At 45.7% G+C, this 19370-nt stretch overlaps 1 protein-coding gene across 2 annotated transcripts in view; it reads right to left on the bottom strand.

The window, feature by feature from the left end:
* Nucleotides 1–19370, bottom strand: part of TMOD1 (tropomodulin 1) — an 80554-nt gene that overhangs the window by 29116 nt on the left and 32068 nt on the right. For both annotated transcript variants that reach the window (XM_032636056.1, XM_032636057.1), the window contains exons 3-4: nt 11362–11518; nt 4113–4232 (exon numbers count right to left, since the gene is read on the bottom strand). In XM_032636056.1, the coding sequence (XP_032491947.1) occupies nt 4113–4232; nt 11362–11518 (277 nt within the window). The remainder of the gene's footprint in view (nt 1–4112; nt 4233–11361; nt 11519–19370) is intronic.

The following is a 19370-nucleotide window of genomic DNA, read 5'->3' on the forward strand; positions in this document are numbered from 1 at the left end:
GCTACTCTTCGTTGCGGTGCGTGGGTTTCTCATTGCAGTGGCTTCTCTTGTGGAGCACGGGCTCTAGGCACGCGGCCTTCAGTAGTTGTGGCACACGGGCTCAGTAGTTGTGGTGCACGGGCTTAGTTGCTCCGCGGCATGTGGGATCTTCCCGGACCAGGGCTTGAACCCTCTTCCACTGGGATGCGTCTCCCCGCCCAGTTCACCTCTACTCTTCCTCCTTTCGTCTCAGCTTCAGCCCCCACTCTCATCTTGCAGCCCCACCACCTCACTCGGCCCTTTCTCCCTCCGACACTCACTCCCACTTGTCCTTCCACGTTGGCCTCAGTGTTTGTTTAACCTCAGCTCCTCGAGGGCAGGAACCGGGCCGCTTTCTTACGATTGGTCCAGAGCAATCGGAGGCTTAGTTAATGGAGATGCTATGCCTGGGAGTTGAGTTGTGGGGAGCAGAGATGACCTGAAGACCCTGTGCCCAGCGCATCCTCCTCTTTTTTCCCTAATGAGTCATCCACTCGGGGCTCCAGCTACTCTCCCCAACACACCCAGCACTCCGACAAGATGTCCTGCCTCCAGCGCCTCCGTCTCTCAAACTGACTGATTCCTTGCATCCTTGCAGGCACCCAGCTCTGTTTTCTGATGCCTCAGGCCAGAAAGCCTGCCATCGTCTCGTCATCTCAGGCTCTTGGCCTCTGACCCAACTCTAGGAACAGCTGGTCTCTCGGAGCCACGTTCCAGACGCAGTCCACCTTAGCCCTTGGCCTTACCTGGGGCCTGCCTCCTACATCCCCTCGTCCTACGAACACCACCGCCTCTCTGCCCAAGCCCCTGCTTTCATCCGGCCTCTTCCAACACTCCCCCAAGGCACGGGTGTCAATGCTTTTGCACGACATCCGGAGACTTTCCTAATTCGGCCCCATCCTCCCTAGGCCGACTCTGTGAGACTCTGCCATGCACCCCCTCTCAACACTCTGTTTCCATTCCCCTACCCTGGAGGGCTTTATCCAGGTTGTGCTGGGTGGTGATGCTGTGAGTGGGACCAAGCTGCCTGGGTTCAAACCCCGTGGGCAAGGATAACCTCACTGTGCCGACTTCCCCTCTCTGAGAAATGGGGACGTCAATAAAACTCACTTCATAGGATTGCTGTGGTCAACAAATGCAGCAAGGTATGGAAAACAACTCCCACAGCAGCTGGGACATAGGTGGTCAACAAACGTTCCATGCCTCCTTCCACTGCCACCTTGCAAAAGGCTGACATACAGCGACACGTGTCCAAGGTTAGCCAGTGAACACTGGTGTCGCCTCGCAGCACCCCTCTCCTTTCCGGACAGCGGAAGCATATGGTATCATGAACAGATACTAATAATTAGTCACGCCAATACAAATAAAGAGGAATAGTTTCAAGAGATCAACCCAGAAATTTAGCACAACATTGCAGCTCTGTTTTGGCACTGACAGCAGAGTAATTTGATAATCCCTCTGAGCTGCCTAACAAGGGGAGTGACGTCATGGAGGGTGATCGGAGAAGGACCAGGATAAAAACAGCCCCTGGGGTGAGTCAGTGTGGAGATGCTGGACAACCATGTCACTCACCCACCGCCCTGCTGCACGGATTAACCGGAACTCAAGGGGACCCCACATCAGGGAGACGGTTCCGTCAAAACACCTGAGCCTAATGTGGATCTAATGCACGTTGTGTGGTTTCTGACGAGCAAACCAGCTGAGTATGCTGAGCTACGTGCTCCACTTCCATCCAGGTGACCTCCTCACTGCTGTGTGCTTCAGAGTGAAAATGAACACCTTTCTCTCTCAGCCCTGACACCCTTTAAGCCACTGCCCTTTGTCCTTTCCCAAATGTTCTGCCTCCTTAGGAAAGGGTTGTCTGGACCGAGGGTCTACACATTGGCTCTCCTTTTTCACTCCTTAGGCCCTGCAACCTGGCTTTGGTGCCCCTTCTTCCTCTTTCCTAAGCGTGTCATCAGGACTGGTGCACAACACCCACGAGAAGCAGGAGGACACAAGAAGCAGAAGACACTGCGGCCGGCTGAGTTTCCTGGCACTGGCGGGCTCACCTGGCCTCTGGCTTCACCTCTGAGTCTCCCGGCCAGCCCTGAACCCTCATTCTGTCTCCCTAGCTCTTGCGTTAGGCTCTGCCCATCTTGATTTGGCCGTTGGTTCCCAGCCCATGTGTGGCTACCTGGCCTCCACTGTGGCTATGTTCACCCCATTTCCACTCCTCTCCCAAAGGCTTCTACCTCGGCCAGGGCCCTTGCCTCCAGAGCCCCAGGTCCCCACTATTGCCATGCCCTCTGCCTGGAACTTGATGATGCTAATGACACCCACCTCTCTATCTCCAGTGTGGACCCCTTGCAGAACTCAAGACTTTCATGTAGGGACTTCCCTGGTGGCGCAGTGGTTAAGAATCCACCTGCCAATGAAGGGGACATGGGTTCAATCCCTGGTTCGGGAAGATCCCACATGCTGCGGAGTAACTAACCCCGTGTGCCACAGCTACTGAGCCTGCACTCGAGAGCCCGCGAGCCACAACTACTGAAGCCCGCGTGCCTACAGCCTGTGCTCTGCAACAAGTGAAGCCACCGCAGTGAGAAGCCCGAGCACTGCAACGAAGAGTAGCCCCCGCTCGCTGCAACTAGAGAAAGCCCACGCGCAGCAACGAAGACCCAACGCAGCCAAAAATAAATAAATAAATAAATAAATGGATAATTTTAAAAATAAAGTCTTTCATGTACAAGTGCCCTTGATTGGGTGGCCCACAGGCACCCTGAACTCTAAAGATCCCAAACTGAACTCCGTATTTCCCCTACACCTTCTCCTCCCCGCTGTTATGGTTGAACTGTGTCCCTCCAAAATTGTTGATTTTGTCCTGATTTGTCCCTCCAATATGTTGAATAAAGTAATTTCTAGTACCTTAGAATTTGTAACTATATTTGGAGATAAGGTTTTTAAAGAAGTGATTAAGTGTCAATGAGCCTGTTAGGGTGGGTCCCAATCCAATCTGTCTGGTGTACTTACAAGAAGGAGATTAGGACACACAAAGGGACACAAGGGGACACATGCACAGAGGGACACCATGAGATACGGTCATCTGGAATCAAGGAGAGAGGGCTCAGAGGAAACCAAGACTGTAGACACCTTGATCTTGGACATCTAACCTCCAGAACTATTGAGAAAATACGTTTCTGTTATTTAAGCCACCAGCCTGTGGTATTTCGTTAGGGCAGCCTGAGCAGACTAACGCACCTTCATTAATGGCACCAACGTCCACTTAGTCTCTGGAGCCAGGTCTGGGCTCCTCCCTTGACCTCACAGTTGACCCTGTCTTTCCTCTCCCCTTCCCACTTGCCTTGAGTCTCTCCCTACCCCATCCACACTCCTGGCATCATCTGGGTGAGGGTTAGTAGCCCCCAAGGCTGCAAAAGAAAAAGACCAGCTACCTCACTGGGCCAGGGAGCACAGCATGGTGGTGGGCACACTGTGGCCAGAGCCTGACCCCCCGTGGGGAAGGGACACGGGCGAGTGGGACGGGGACCAGACAGTAGAAAGGGGAAAAGAGCAGGTGGCAAAAAGCTCTGGATCTCAGGCCACCTTCTGGAGTTTTAGGGGCTGTTTGTGAAGATCACATGGAAACACACATGAAGATGGAGGGTGTCGTACAAATATGAGATATGGGGTGATCGCCTCTAAGCCCGGCTCTCCGAGCTGTGCAAAATGGTAGAATCAGATGACTTGCTCCAGCCCTCTGTGAGCCTCCTGGACCTGCGATGCCGGCAGCCCTCTGTCTTCCCCCCTCTATCCTGTCTTCCCAGGCGGCCTGAGCAGGATTTGATGCCATGGCTGGTGAAGGGCCCCGGCTGCCTTGCACAACCCTCTGGGATGGGGTCTCATGGCAGCAACAGCTGGCTCCGTGGTGGGAAGGGTTTTGGTTTTATCTCCATTTTACCCATTTCGGTTTTTAATAATAGAGTTCTATCTGCTCTAGTCCTTGTTAGAAACAGAGAGGGTGTTTATGTTGAAATAAACCATCCAAGGCTCGCCTGCAGACGTGGGTCAAACGCTTTTGGAGGACGTGGGGAAGCATCAGGAACGCCTCTTACCTGCGATGTCACAGAGTTCCGCATCCGAGGCATTTGCCAGGGCCTCCTCCAGCTCTGGCTCCAGTGTCACACTTTCCAGCACGGGGTCCATCGGCTTCTGCTTGGGGACCCAGACTTTTCCTGAAAACACACGGGGTGCCCATTACAGGGAGTGCAGCTGCACTGGGGCCCTGGGTGGACCGTCCCAAAGCCCTGTGGGTCCCTCGATGCCGAGAGTCCATTAAAACTTCTCCCTCTGGGGACCCGGTGCCAAACTTGTCCAAAGAAAGGGAATCAGAGATCTCCAACAAAGCACCCTGCACATTTGAAAAGAACTTTATAACTTGGTCAAGGGAGACTGCTCACTACTGAAAACATTGGTTATTAATTTTAACAATCTGTAAGTAGGAAAAGATACAAAAGAAAAATATAATAAAATGCCAGGGTCTGGAATACTCTAAACAAACGTTCTGGTATGAGAGAAAAATCGAGAAACATTTCTAAACCAAATAAATAAAATACACTCAGATTATTAAAAGAGACATAGGGAGAAAATATAATGTCTCTTGGGACATGATATTTTTACAGTGTCAGACTCATAATTGAACGAGAGAGCAAAGAGGTTGGTCGGTCACTGCAGTGTGCACCAAGAGGCATTGTTAAAGAAATTATGGGGCGTCCACACGATGGTGTTCTAGCAGTTATTATTATAAAGGATGGTGGAGATCTCTACTTACTATGAAAGGAAAATGCCCAAGACAAAATCTTGTGTGAAAAAGCAAGTTTACAAAATAGCATGAATTATTTAATTCCATTTATGAAAATTGCACATATATCAATATATATTTATCCATGCAACACATATTTACTGAATACTTCCTATGTGCCCAGCACCCTTCTTGGAGCTAGGGGGACAGCAGTGAACAGTTTAGTGAAAGAAGACAGATAATAAACAAACATGTAAAGATACCAGAGAGTACTAAGAATCACAAAGGAAAATAAAGCCAAGCAAAAGACTAGGAAGTTCCACGCTGGGGTGTGGGTGAGGTGGGCTCTGCTATCTTCGGTAGCGTGGTCAGGGAAGATGACCTGTGAGCTGGGCCCTGACAGAGTGAGGAAATGAGCTGCTCAGACCAGCGACAAGACAAGGATGCCTGCTTTCATTGCTCCTACCCAACTGTGTATTGAAAGTTCTAGTCAGAGCAAATGGACAAGAAAAAGAAATACATGGCATCCAGACTGGAAAGGAAGAAGTAAAATGATCTCTGTTCGCAGATGACACGATGTTATATGCAGAAAATGTTCCACACACACACAGAAAAACAGGGTACAAGATTAACATATACAAATAAGTGGGGTACACCAGCAAATAACAATCTGAAAGGGAAATTAGGAAAATAATTTCATCTACAATACAATCCAAAAGAATAAAATACGTAGGAATAAATTTAACCAAGGAGGTGAAAGACTTGTGCATGGAACACTATAAAACATTGTTGAAAGAAAGGAAAGAAAACCTAAATAAACAGAAAGATATCCCAAGTTCATGGACTGGAAGACAATATTAAAATGGCAATATTGCCCAAAGCAATCTACAGATTCAACACCATCCTTATCAAAATTCCAATAGTCCTCCTCCTTTTTTTTGGAAATGGAAAAGCCAGTCCTCAAATTCATATGGAATTGTAAGGGGCTCCAAATAACCAAAACAATCTTGATAAAGAACAAAGTTGGAGGACTCAGACTTCCTGATTTCAAAACTTACTACAAAGTTAAACAGTGTGACACTGACATAAGGATAGACATATAAAAAAATGGAATAGAATTGAGAGTCCAGAAATAAACTTATACATCTATGGCAAATTGATTTTTGACAAGGGTGCCAAGTCCATTGAATGGGGAAAGAACAGTTTCTTCAAGAAGTGGTGTGGGACAACTGGGTATCCACATGCAGAAAGATAAAGCTGGACCCCTATCTCATACCATACACAAAAACCAACTGGAAATGGATCAATGATTTAAATATAATACCTAAAATTATAAAATTCTTAGAAGAAAACATAAGTGTAAATCTTTATGACCTTAGATTTGGCAAAGTAGTCCTAGATATGACAACAAAAGAATAAGCAACTAAAGAAAAATAGATCAATCGAACTTAACCAAAATAGATCAATTGAACTTGACCAAAATAAAACTTTTGTGTATCAAAGGACATTATCAAGAAAGTGGAAAGATAACATACAGAAGAGGAGAAAATATTTACAAATCATATACCTGATAGGATCTAGTATTCAGAATATATAAAGAACTTTTACAACTCAACAACAAAAAGAAAAACAACCCAATTTAAAAATGGGCAAAGGACTTAAAGACATTTCTCCAAAAAGGATATACAATTGCCTCTAGGTATTTGAGGGGGATTGGATGCTCAAGTCCCTTATATAAAATGGTATAGTATTTGCATATAACCTACACACATCCTCCTTTATACTTTAGATCACCTCTAGGTTACGTATAATACCTAATACAATGTAAATTCTATGTAAATAGTTGCCAGTGCGTGGCAAATTCAAGTTTTGCCTTTTTAAACTGTGCGGAATTTTTCTGAATATTTTTGATCCCCAGTTGGCTGAATCCGCGGATATGGAACCTGCAGATATGGAGAGTCAACTGTACAGATGGCCAAGCACATGACAAGATGCTCAACATCATTGGTCATTAGACAAATGCAAATCAAAACCACAATGAGATACCACTTCACAACCATGATAATGGCTATAACATAAACCAAAAACCAAAATGGAAAATAACAAGTGTTGGCAAGGATGTGGAGAAATTGGAACCCTCATATATTGCTGATGGGAATGTAAAAGGGTGCAGTTGCTTGGGAAAACTGTTTGGCAGTTCTTCAAAAAATTAAACACAGAATTACCATACGATCCAGCAATTCCACTCCTAGGTATATACCCAAAAGTTACCCATACAAATACTTGTATAGGAATACTCACAGCACCCCAATCACGACAGCCAAAAAGCGGAAACAACCAAAATGTTTGTCAATAGACAAATTGTGGAATATTATTCAGTAATAAAAGGGAATGAATGAGTCTCGAAAATAATATTCTAAGTGAAAGAAGCCAGACACGCAAAGTCACATATTATATGATTTAATTTATAGGAGATATCCAGAATAGGTAAATCCATAGAAACAGATTGGTGGTTGCCAGGGGCTGGGAGCGAGGGGCATGGAGAGTAACTGCTTATTGGATACAGGGTTTTATTTTGGAGTGATGAAAATGTTTTGGATCCAGATAGAGATGGTAGTTGCACAACGTTGTGTGTGTACTAAATGCCACTGAATTGTTCACTTGAAAATACTTAACGTTATGTTATGTGAATTTTACTTCAATTTTTAAAAACCTGCTCATTTTGGCTACTGATTGAGAATAGCCTGCAGTGGGGCCAGGATGGAAGCCAGGAGATGGTTAGGAGGCTCCTTCAAAAGTCCACATGAGAGATGACAGTGACTTGGACCAGAGGTGGGGAGGGGTGGGAAGAGCAATGTTCAGAAGGATATTCACTAAAATGGGATCAGTGCCTACCTCTCAGCAGAGAGTATTACTTTGTTTTGTTATTTAAATTGTTTACAGGGGCTTCCCTGGTGGTGCAGTGGTTAAGAATCTGCCTGCCAGGGCAGGGGACACGGGTTCAAGCCCCGGTCCGGGAAGATCTCACATGCCACGGAGCAACTAAGCCTGTGCACCACAACTACTGAGCCTGCGCTGTAGAGCCTGCAAGCCACACGACTGAGCCTGTGTGCCACAACTACTGAAGGCTGCGTGCTTAGAGCCCGTGCTCCGCAACAAGAGAAGCCACCGCAAGGAGAAGCCCGTGCACCACAACGAAGAGTAGCCCCTGCTCGCCACAACTAGAGAAAGCCCGCGTGAAGCAACGATGACCCAACGCAGCCAAAAAATAAACAAATAAATTTATAAAATAAATAAATAAATAAATAGTTTACAGCAAAGATCAATTACTATACAAGCAGAACAGTCAGCAAAATCATCTGGGAGAAAATGTGTCATAACCTTCACCAGAGGTGCATCTGGAAAACAGCAAATCAACATGGCTAAAAGGAAAATGAACTCTGAAAATGACTGATGCAGTGACTAGGATGAACATTCAGTAAATATTTAAGACCTATGGTTTATTATGCCCCTGCAGCAGGTGCCTCCATGAGGGTGGTGACTCTTAAGACACTATAAGAGGGACTCAGATGTCTTCCCTTCCTTCATCTTACTAGTTGGAATGTGGGTGTGATGACTGGAGCCTCAGCAACTAGATGGACCATGAGGACAAGAATATATTACAAGGATGGCAGAATGAAAAACTGGAAAGGGTCTTGATTCCTAATGCCAAGGAAGATGTCTTACAAGCCCTGGAATGCCTAACCCTGCAGCTCTACTAAGTGAAAGGAAACTAAACTTCCATTTTAAGTCTCTCTTACTTTGTTTCTTCAGCACAATCTGTATAATGAAAATACCCTGCATGGAACTTTATTCTGATTCTCCCACTTGAGTGAGACTGAGGGAAAATCCAAATCTCTCAGGACTTTGTACCAGTTTATGGGTCTTACCACATCCTGCTGGGTTTCGTAGTGCCTGAAATGCTATTTCCCCTTAGCCTAGGCTCGCTCTCGGCCCAGCGTGGGGCAAATGCTGAGTAGAGCTGGACTGAACGGCCCTGCGTCTGCCTGTTAGAGCTGGAAGGTCTCCTTCCCCACACTCTCTGTTGAGACTGTACTTATTCAATATACATGGACTCCAACAATCATCATGTAAATATTTTATGATGACGATGCTGGTGGTGGTGACGATGATGATAAACCTTTGAGGCTTGTCATAATATGAAAATAGAATAAATTCCAGCTACCCTCCTTGGGTCAGTCTGGTTTTTCATGAGGGCACTCAGGCTCTGGGAGTCTGGTGAGCTGTTCCCGGCTTGGGGCCAGGTCAGCGCTCTGCGAAGGGGCAGCAGGACTGGTTTATATATCGCCCCGATTCCCTTCCCCATCCCCCATCTCATCTCCAGCTCCTCCCCTGGGAGGGGGATGGGCACACAAGGGAACAGATGTTAGTAATGACTCACCAACTGTCCACTCAGGTCTGCTGCTGACTCTCTCACAGCCTTGGTTTCCCCATTTTTCAAATGTGTGGTGGGGATAGTGGGAGTTTTAAGGCCCCATGAAATCCAGAGATTTTATTATCTTCACCTGCTGCACAGAACTCACTCCTCATGGTACAAGTACCTTGCTTAAAACCATCTTGTGCCTATGCTCTCAGCCAGGCACCCCCAGCCCTTACGGTCAAGGGCCCCTTCCCCTGCCGCCAGCTCCAGGGTGCCTCAGACCACACAATTCTTCCAAAGCTCTGTGATCCAGATGTCTCCTGGGCTTCCCTGACCTTCCAAGTTTTCAGTAAAATCTGGACTGAGCTTCAATTCCAGGCGCTGGGATGGCTAGAAGTCCTCCCTGAAATGCCCACACCTGCTTGCTCTTTCATTTCATTATTTATCAGGTAGCACTGTGCTAGTACAACAGGGACACAGAAAGACGGGGACCCTTGGCCCATCATGCCGACATTCTTGGGGGTGAGGAGAATGGAAGAGGTGGAACACAGACAATTAATTACCCAAGTAATTTATTAACTAGAATTAATGCTTTCATTCAACAAATATTTTACTAGGTGCCTACTACACGCTAGGGTTTTTGAGGTATAGAGATATAACAATGAACTAGACAGATGTGGTACTTGTACCCATGGAGCTTATATTTGAAGGAAAAAGCCTATAAGATCCATTATGCATATATTTAATTTGAACTCATTCATTCATTCAACACCTCTCTCCTGGGCCCTACTGTACACTAGGCCCTGTGCTGGGTGCTGGGGGAACTGTGTAGGCAAAAGCAGCTGAGTCCCTGCCTCATGGAGCTTACAGGCCAGTGTAAATAAATACATAATGATAAAATAAGAATTGCTCTGAAGAACACACACAGGGTCCCGAGATGGAGAATAACCAAGGGGGAACTGAAGGGATGGAATGTCCTAAACAGTGGAGACCGGAAAGGCTTTCCTGAAAGAGGAGACAGTACAGTCGAGACCGAAAGGGAAATAATAGCTAATATTGACATAGCATTCATGATGCACCGGGTGCTTTATATAGATCTTAACTCAATCTTCATAACTCCCTCAGAAGGCTGGTAATATTCATCAACCCCATTTTACAGATGAGGAAATGGAGGCACAGCAGGTTTAAAAATGTACTCAAGGGAATTCCCTGGCGGTCCAGTGGTTACGACTGCACTTCCACTGCAGGGGGCACAGGTTAGATCCCTGGTCGGGGACTAAGATCCTGTAAACCACGTGGCATGGCCAAACAAACAAATGTACTTGAGTTCACACAGCCTAGTAAGGGGTAGTGCCAAGACTGTAGCCAAAGTAGACCCAACTCCAGGCTATGTTTCTAACCATTACGCCTCTTACAGAGGAGAGAAGCCAGCCCTGAAGCCAGCTCGGAGGCGGACAGAGGACCAGCATTCCATGCAGAGGGCATACGTGCAAAGGTCCTGAGGTAGGAAAGAGCTTGGAGTGTTTGGGGAAGAGAAAGAGGCCTGTGGGGCAGCAGGGCAGTGAGCAAGGGTGAGTATGGTGCCAGAGGACAGGAGGATGATTTGGAGTGAAGGGGACGTTCTGGAAGGGTTGGATAGTTGGAGTGCCTCTCTGCTCCCCGGAGTCTTCTAGATGGCTTGCCTTAGTCTGGGGCAGAGAGTCTTAGAGGGGCAGATGAAGGAAGGGAAGCTGCAGCTGCCAGAGAGAGGAACTTTGGGGAAAAAGAAGGGATTATTAGGGTAGAGACAGGATATCTCTTGTTCCTGGTTTGGAGGGGACAGGTCTTGTTTGGGCCTCATGTCCTGATACATTTTAATAGTTTCTTCTTTCCCTTTTGACAGTATCAGGTTTGTATGAAAAATAATCAGGACACCCTAGTTAAAGGGGACTTAGGGGAGTGTTACGGGTCTGGTTTACCCCAAAACTTTACTAAATCTACCCCATGCGCCAATGCTTTGGGAGTTGGGTTTGTGACTTTGGGCCAGGCAGGGATGAGAGCAAGGAGGTCCAGTCATATCTGGCCCAACACAGGGCCTGGCATACAGCTGCCACTCAATGATCATGGGGAATGACGTACTCAAAAGTGCAACATTGTTCAGTACCTCGCTTCTCCCCTGTGTAGGGGACCAGATCTTCTCGGTCCTTAAACTCCTTTGCTTGCTTTTCCAAGTGATCCAAGAGCTCCTCCCTTTTAAAGGGGCCCGTGGGCGCCTTGGTGGTCTGATCCTTCTGCCTCAGGCCCGCAGGCAGCAGTGCATTCTACAGTGGCAGTTGCGGGGCAGGTGCACAGAGAGAGAGAAAGAGAGAGAGCAGTCAGCTGCTGAAGACTCGCATTCCTCCAGAAACTCATCACTGAAAAACGGGGAGCTCAATCTAAGTCGCTCATTTACATGTAAGGAAACTAACAACATGGGAGGGGCAGAGGCTTGCCCAAGGTCACTGGCAGACAGGGGCAGAGCTAGGCTAGCACTCAGGTCTCTTAACCATACCTGTTTCCCAGCCTCTAACATTGTTTTAAAGGCAAGGGGGTGAGGGGTCAGCTGACCAGGGGCTGAGCACAGCGGAGGGCTCCAAGAGCATCTGCTGAGGGAGAAATAGGATTAAGTTGGTGTTTGGATGCATGAGGGTATTTACAGCCGTTGTGTAGAAAGTGGTTGGGGAGAGAAGCAGCCCGGGGGGTTTGAGTTAGGGCCCTGGATGCAGAATCAGGCAGGAAGAGGCAGACCCAAAAAACAAGCAGAGAAAGCTGGGCAGGACTGCAGGAAGGGCCAGGCATGCTCTCAGGCTGCAGCCCTGGTTGGCCCTACCAGCTGCTTTCTACCCTCCTGACTGTCGTGCTCATGCATGCTGGCTGTTAAATATTTTGAACGTTGCCCGTGGAGATGGGTCTCTCAAGAAAGATAGCATCAACCAATCACTGTGTTCTCTTCTTCAAACATGGACAGGCTTCTAGGTGTGGGCTCACTACTAAGGCGGATTCCTAATCAGGGTGGATTTGAATCACATGGACTTCACTTTAACTCAGTATCGTAGCGATTCAAAGAAGTTTACGGTTGCCAGGATGCTTAGAGATCATCAAGTGTACACATGCTCCCTTCAAGAGGAAACTGAGGCCAAGAGCAAAGAAAGACTTGCCCCAATCTAGAACCGAAACCAGGGTGGGTCCTTCTTCAGATTTGGGGGAAGAGGGCAATCTTCTAGTTAGATCATTGCTCTCTCCCCACTCCCTTTCATTCGGGGAGGTCAGGAGGATATGGGGAAAGCTGATGTGAGCAGAATCTCACCTCACTTCTTGCTGCACCCCCAAAATGGCTAAATTGGAGAGCCGTTCCGTCTCCAATCTTTGTACCAGCAAAATGCATATCTTCACTCACTCACTCACACTTCACATCCTTTCCTAAAAGCCCCCTCTGAGAGGGAAATACTATCAGCTATAAGAAGAGAGCTCTGTGCCTGGGACATAGAAGGACAAAGCCTGGGAGGGAGATGCTACTGTTTGACTGCAGTATGAGTTTTTTTTTGTTTTTTGTTCTTTTTACAAGATAGTTTACCACTGTGCTGTTCCACTAAGAGTGGTGGGTGCAAGATCAGGAGACTGGAGTGTGAGCCCAACTCCGCGAGAGCTGAGGTGAGCAGGGCCTAGCACACTGATCGGTACACACAGGGGCTCAGAGAGTGGGGCTGGTGTATGTGCAAATGCATTTAGGCCACGAGTCAAGAGGGACATTTGGGAGTTGGAGCACATTATGAGAGGACGGCCAATAGGTAGAAAATCAAGCCGTGACTGATTTGTGGATGAGTGTCAAGAACATACGTGGTGCCACAGATACCCTAGTTTTCCTTAAGCAGCAGTCCTCAGACACTGTCCACCGTGATATGAAGGATGGCTGATGGTCCACAGATGAGCCACATTTCCACGGGTATGTCCCAGGTGAGACAGGATTTCCTGTGGCTACTAGTGTGTGTCCATTCAGTGAAAGTACATCTACCGTAGCCCAGTTGAGTGACGGCACAGCCTAAATGTCGGCAAATGTCCATCTGTGATTACCCATAATAAGTAATCAAATTCTTTGTGACACGCCAGCATGTCACAGTTACCCCACACCAGGCTTAAGCCCTGACTTGGAGTAATGATGTCTCCAGCAACATGATCTTGGGCAAATCTCACCGTTTCTCTGTTTCTCTGGCTGTAAAATGTGAATAATAACAGCCACTCTCTCAGAATTGTTGAGAAAAGTAAATTAGATAGTGCAGAAGAGTGCTTAGCACGGTGTCTGATACAGTGAGCACATAAATGATCATTGACTATTGTTGCTGTTCTAAAATCAGATAAAATACCTTATACCAGGAGGTTGGTTACCCAAATATGTTGGACAGGGTATGTGTTATCCCAATATATCTTAAAATTCGAAAAAGGAACACGTACAAATATAAAATGAATTAAGCATGGGAAGCAAGTGTTTTCCCAATGATCCCCACAGGGAAGACCTGAGAGATTTTTGTCACCATAAAGGATTTTGATGGCAGTGAGGTGCTGGGGCACATTCTGACTTCCGAAAGGCTCAGTATTGTGATGGGAGAAACCCATGATGTTGTAACTGAGGGGAAAAGGGTTTGCAAACTCACATCTCGTTTTGAATATATCTGATAGAGGCCACTGATTCAAAGTAGGGCTTTTCACATTTTTTTCTTTTTCTTTTTTTGTATATACATGAGATAATGGATGGTCACTGAACTGGTAATCATTTCATGATGTATGTAAGTCAAGTCTTTATGCTGTACACCTTAAACTTCTACCGTGCTGTATGCCAATTATATCTCAATAAAACTGGGGGCGGGGAAAGTAGGGTTTTCAATGTCAGCACAAGAGGTATTTGGGGCTGGATGATTCCTTGTCATGTGGCTTGTTCTATGCATTCTTGGCTGGTTAGCAGCATCTCTGTCCTCTGTCTAATGGATGCTGGTAGCACCACCCCCCTCCTAAGTTGTGACAGCCAAAATGTCTCCAAATATCGCCAGATATCCCTGGTAGGGGTGCAAAATCGCCCCGATTGAGAACCATTTCAGTGTTAAAACTGAAGCCCATATCATTCTAATAGGGGAGTGAAGATGTTTTTAATGTATTTTAAAAATATTACTTAGATGTCATGTTAAAATATAGTTTCATTTATCTTTATTGAAAGCAGTTGACTTTTAAAAAACAAAAACATGTAAGGCCTTTTCTAACAATTCTTAGCTTATTGGATTTTTAAAGTAAATACTGAGAGTATCAGCCTCATTAGGAGTTTATTTTCATTCTATCAAATGGTGCGTCTAGTGAACTATAACGTGATTTTCAATTAAAACCAGACAGTTGTATATTTTTTAAACTCATGATTATTTATCATTTTAACTTGTTTTCAAAAACAGCATATGAACTCACATGATATACAAGAATTAACTCAAAATAAATCAAAGACCTAAATGTAAGAGCTAAAACTATAAAACTTTTGGAAGAAAACATAGGCATAAATCTCTGTGACCTGGATTAAGCAATGGTTTCTTAGATATGATATGAAAACAATAAGCAACAAAAGAAAAAAATAAATAAATTGGACTTCATCAAACTTGAAAATGTTTGTGCTTCAAAGGAAACTGTGAAGTAAAAAGACAACCCACAGTTTGGGAGAAAGTTTTTGCAAATCATATATCTGAGAAGGATCGAGTATGCAGAATACTTAAAGATCTCCTAAACTCAAAATATATAAGACAAACAACAGAATATAAAAATGGGCAATGGATCTGAATAGACATTTCTCCAAAGAAGATATAAAAATGGCCAGTAAGCACATGAAAAGCTGCTCAACATCATTAACCATCAAGGAAACACAAATTAAACCCAGGGTGAGATACTACTTCACACCCATTAGGATGGCTATAATAAAAAAGACGAGTAAAAACAAGTGTTGGTGAGAATGTGGAGACATTGAAACACTCATACACTGCTGATGGGAATGTAAAATGGTACAGCCCCTTTGGAAAACAGTCTGGCAGTTTCTCAAAAGATTAAGGGTTATCATATGACACAGCAATTCCACTCCTAGGTATATACCCAAGAGAAATAAAAGAATATGTTGACACAAAAACTTATACATGAACGTTTATAGTCATAAAAGCCCAAACGTGGAAACAACTCAAATGTCTATCAAGTGACAAATGGATAAATAAAGTGTGGTATATCCATACAACAGAATACTATTTGGCAACAAAAAGAAGTACTGGTGCGTGCTACATCATAGATGAAACCTTGAAAACATCATGCTAAGTGAAAGAAGCCAGTCACAAAGGACTACATAGTGTCTGATTCCATTTATATGATATGTCCAGAGAACAGTCAGATCTGTAGAGACAGAAAGTAGATTAACGGTTGCCTAGAGCTGAGGAGGAAGGTGAGAAATGTGGAGTGACAGCTAATGGGAACAGGTTTCTTTTTGAGGTGATGAAAATGTTCTAAAATTGACTATGGTGATTGTCATATAACTCTGTGAATATACTAAGAAACATTGAATTATATACTTTAAACGGGTGAATTTTATGAATTTCACATCTCAAAAAAGGCATTATTAAAAATGGACTATGGGGCTTCCCTGGTGGCGCAGTGGTTGGGAGTCTGCCTGCCAATGCAGGGGACACGGGTTCAAGCCCTGGTCCAGGAAGATCCCACATGCCGCGGAGCAACTGAGCCCATGTGCCACAACTACTGAGCCTGCGAGCCACAACTACTGAGCCCACATGCTGCAACTGCTGAGGCCCGTGCGCCTAGAGCCCGTGCTCTTCAACAAGAGAGGCCACCACAATGAGAAGCCCGCGTACCACAATGAAGAGTGGCCCCTGCTCGCCGCAACTAGAGAATGCCCGCGAGCAGCAACGAAGACCCAATGCAGCCAAAAATAAATAAATTAAAAATAAATAAATTTTTAAAAAATGGACTATGTTAGTGAGGGGAAAATTACAAAAATGGCCAATGCAATAAATTAAATGCCCATGGAATGCTGAGAACACAGGCTCTTCGTGTGTCAGTGGCCAAAAATGATGCTGAGATTGGGCAGGCTAGAGCTAGCCAGATTTAATATGGTGTCTTGTTTTACAGAGCAAGGTGCCATATTATGTAAATTCATCGTGGAGCAGTTAAATGTATAAAAAAATGCTGCCTTGGATGACTATTAGAACCTGAAACTGACTCTCAGACCCAGCCTACCCAGTTGGTGAGGAAAGAGTTCCCACAACCATTTTGGTGTCACCTTCGACCAGGACAGTATTTGTTGAACATGTAAGTGTAGAAATGTATCTTTCATTCCTTCATTTCTTATTCGTCCAACAAACGTCCATGGAGTGACTATTATGTGTCCAGGCAGTGTGGTAAGACCAGGACCCCACCAAGGGCTCTCTAATTTGGAATAACTGAGGAGACAGAAGGTAAGTGGGGGAAGCAGAGTAAAATGAGAGAAAAGTCTCAATTACAGCACGTGTGGAAAACAATGTATTGTTTTAGTTTTTAAGGTTAATCAAGATCCTAAAGTGGGGTCCACTTTACTGAATAGCAAAGAATAGTCAATAACTAGCCTCTACATTCCTGTAAAGGTCGTATACGTCCATGATGCCTGCTGGTAATTGGAACGATCTAAACTTTAAGGCACTTAAGTCTCATTCTCCTAATCTTAATGTCTGCACAGGGTAAATTTGCTGGGCACGTGCTTTCTTTATATTTAGCTCAAAGCATCAGTCTGCTCCTCCAAGACATATATCGCTTCTGCATGAGGGGAATCTGTATTTACACACACACATCACATGGACATCTTCACTCCAAAGACCGGTGGGTTACGGGTGAGATTTGCTTTAGGAGACAGCTTTGGTACAATATATATGACTTGGTCCTTACTTACAATTGGAAATTTACTTGTGTGAGGAGGGCAGTGACTAATACCTGGGCGATCTCCTTATTATAGCCTGACAGGAAAGTTAGTGTTAGTTTTAAGGAGGAAGAATTTCTAGACACTCTCTGATCTTAGCCTAAATATAAAATTATAGCTGTTATGCGCTTGGGAGTGGGGAGGACTGTGGCACATTGGAGCTAATTACTGCCGTGTAAGAACGTGGGTGGTGTTCTTAGATCTGCTCAACTTTAGGTGAAAGCTCTTGATTTTTAAATATTGACACATGATCCAAATATTTTAAGAACAATGTTCAGACCAAATAAAACACAGATGCAGGCCAGTCCCAGCCCATGGGCTGCCACTTTGCCACCTCTGATCTGAGGTTCCTATCAGACTAAAATTCCAGGTAGAGAAAGTCAAGATACTCATTCATTTATTCCACACATGATCACTGAATGTCTTGCTCCTTTCAGGCTCTGGGCCAGAGGAAGAAAGAGGTTGTATACATGGGTTTTTAATTTAGAGGTTTTAAAAAAAAATTAAAAACGAATCAAAAGTTTAATATGTTCTTGGAAATAATCACAGAGGGAAAAACTAGGCAATCTCTTCCTGTAGTTCCCTACTTGTGGTTTTTTAAATGGTGACTTCCCTTTAACGTTGTAAAATTAAAACTCGGATGGGCAGCCTGACAGGTTAACATCTTAGCCTAATTTTCTCACCCAAGCTCTGGAGTCCAGCTGCCCACAGGACAATGAAAACTGACAAATCCTCAACTGCGTTGTTAGGAGCTCTAACACCCTGCAAACAGGTGAAGTAAAGGCCACTGCACAATTATCACTATAATTATCTAATTATAGATAGCTGGGGCTATGAGCGACTCCGTCCTGGCTAGAACTACTGCGGGCTGGGGTAGAAGCACACACACAAGCAACACATACACACACACACACATACACATACAATGTATTAAAAGGATCATAGACTCCTGGCAGCTCAGAGCTGCAAAGCCCTGAGACAGCCTCTGGGCCAATTCTTTCATTTTCAGTTGGGGAAACTGAGGCAAGGGAAACTGAAGTCACTTGCCCAAAGTCACACAGCTTGTTAGCCACACAGCGAGGAAGCCTGAGCTGATATATAGGTGACACTGCACATAATTGGCTTCTCAAGGATCAGTATGATTGTCTTCAGACTAGTGGCTTAACATATATACAACGTCCTTTAACCTGGTTCTTCACAATGACAAAAAACAAGGAATTTTATCACTTTCCCCCCATAAATCAACTACGTCTAAGAACAAGGGAATGTACAATGTGTCCCCCTCCTTGGGCTGGGCTCCAGGAGTCCTGGGTTTCTGTTCTGTGACTGAACCATACACAGCCCCCTGGAAGAGGGTGGACCGCGCTCTTTATCGGGTATTGGCAGCGAGGGCCGGGGAGGGCAAGGGCCTTGCCTGAGGTCACACGTGGACCAAGAGCCTGGGCTCCTGAGTTCCAAGCCCCAGAAAGCTTTCCATCCCACCCGGCTGCCTTCCTCTAAGAACGGATCCTGGAAACCAGATGTGGCCCCGTGTGAGAACCAGGCTGCCTCTCCGGAGCGCACCTCTTTATCACACTGGTCTCCGTTTACAGGTGGAGAAACTGAGGCACGGAGGCATGGAGTTACTGTCCTGGGTAAGAGTGAAGCCCAGGAGGTAGATTTCTCAGAATTCCCACTGAGAAATTTCTCTCTCCCTCCTGCTTCAAACAACCTCAGCCTGCCCCAGACGCCCGCCCTTTCCCCCCCGTCCACCACAGCAGCAGCCTGAACATTAAACAGGCCAGTCAGCCATCCAGTTACCTTTTACAAGGTATTTGACCCAAATGCTTTTTTTCAAGTGGCCTTGAGGACTTTTATTTTCCAATTATCTTTCAGATCTGATTCCCCTAGTGTAAAGCGTGGCCCCCAGTGCCTCAGGGCCCGTCAGGAGACAGAGCACCCCGCCTCTGCCCTGTTCACCAGCAGCTTCCAGATCCCACTAGAGGTCACTCAGTGGGGCTTCAGCAGAGCTTTCTTGTCACATATGGCAGAACCTAGCCTGAGAGCACAGCACTCGTGCTTCGGTCACAGATGGGACAAGCGGGTCCAGACCTCTAATAAGCCCCCTTTCTCCACCCATCCACCCGCCCAACGCACTCTGGACCTCCTCCTCTCTTCCTGTT

Source organism: Phocoena sinus, chromosome 6 (genome assembly GCF_008692025.1).
Source record: "Phocoena sinus isolate mPhoSin1 chromosome 6, mPhoSin1.pri, whole genome shotgun sequence".
NCBI classification, from domain to species: domain Eukaryota; kingdom Metazoa; phylum Chordata; class Mammalia; order Artiodactyla; family Phocoenidae; genus Phocoena; species Phocoena sinus.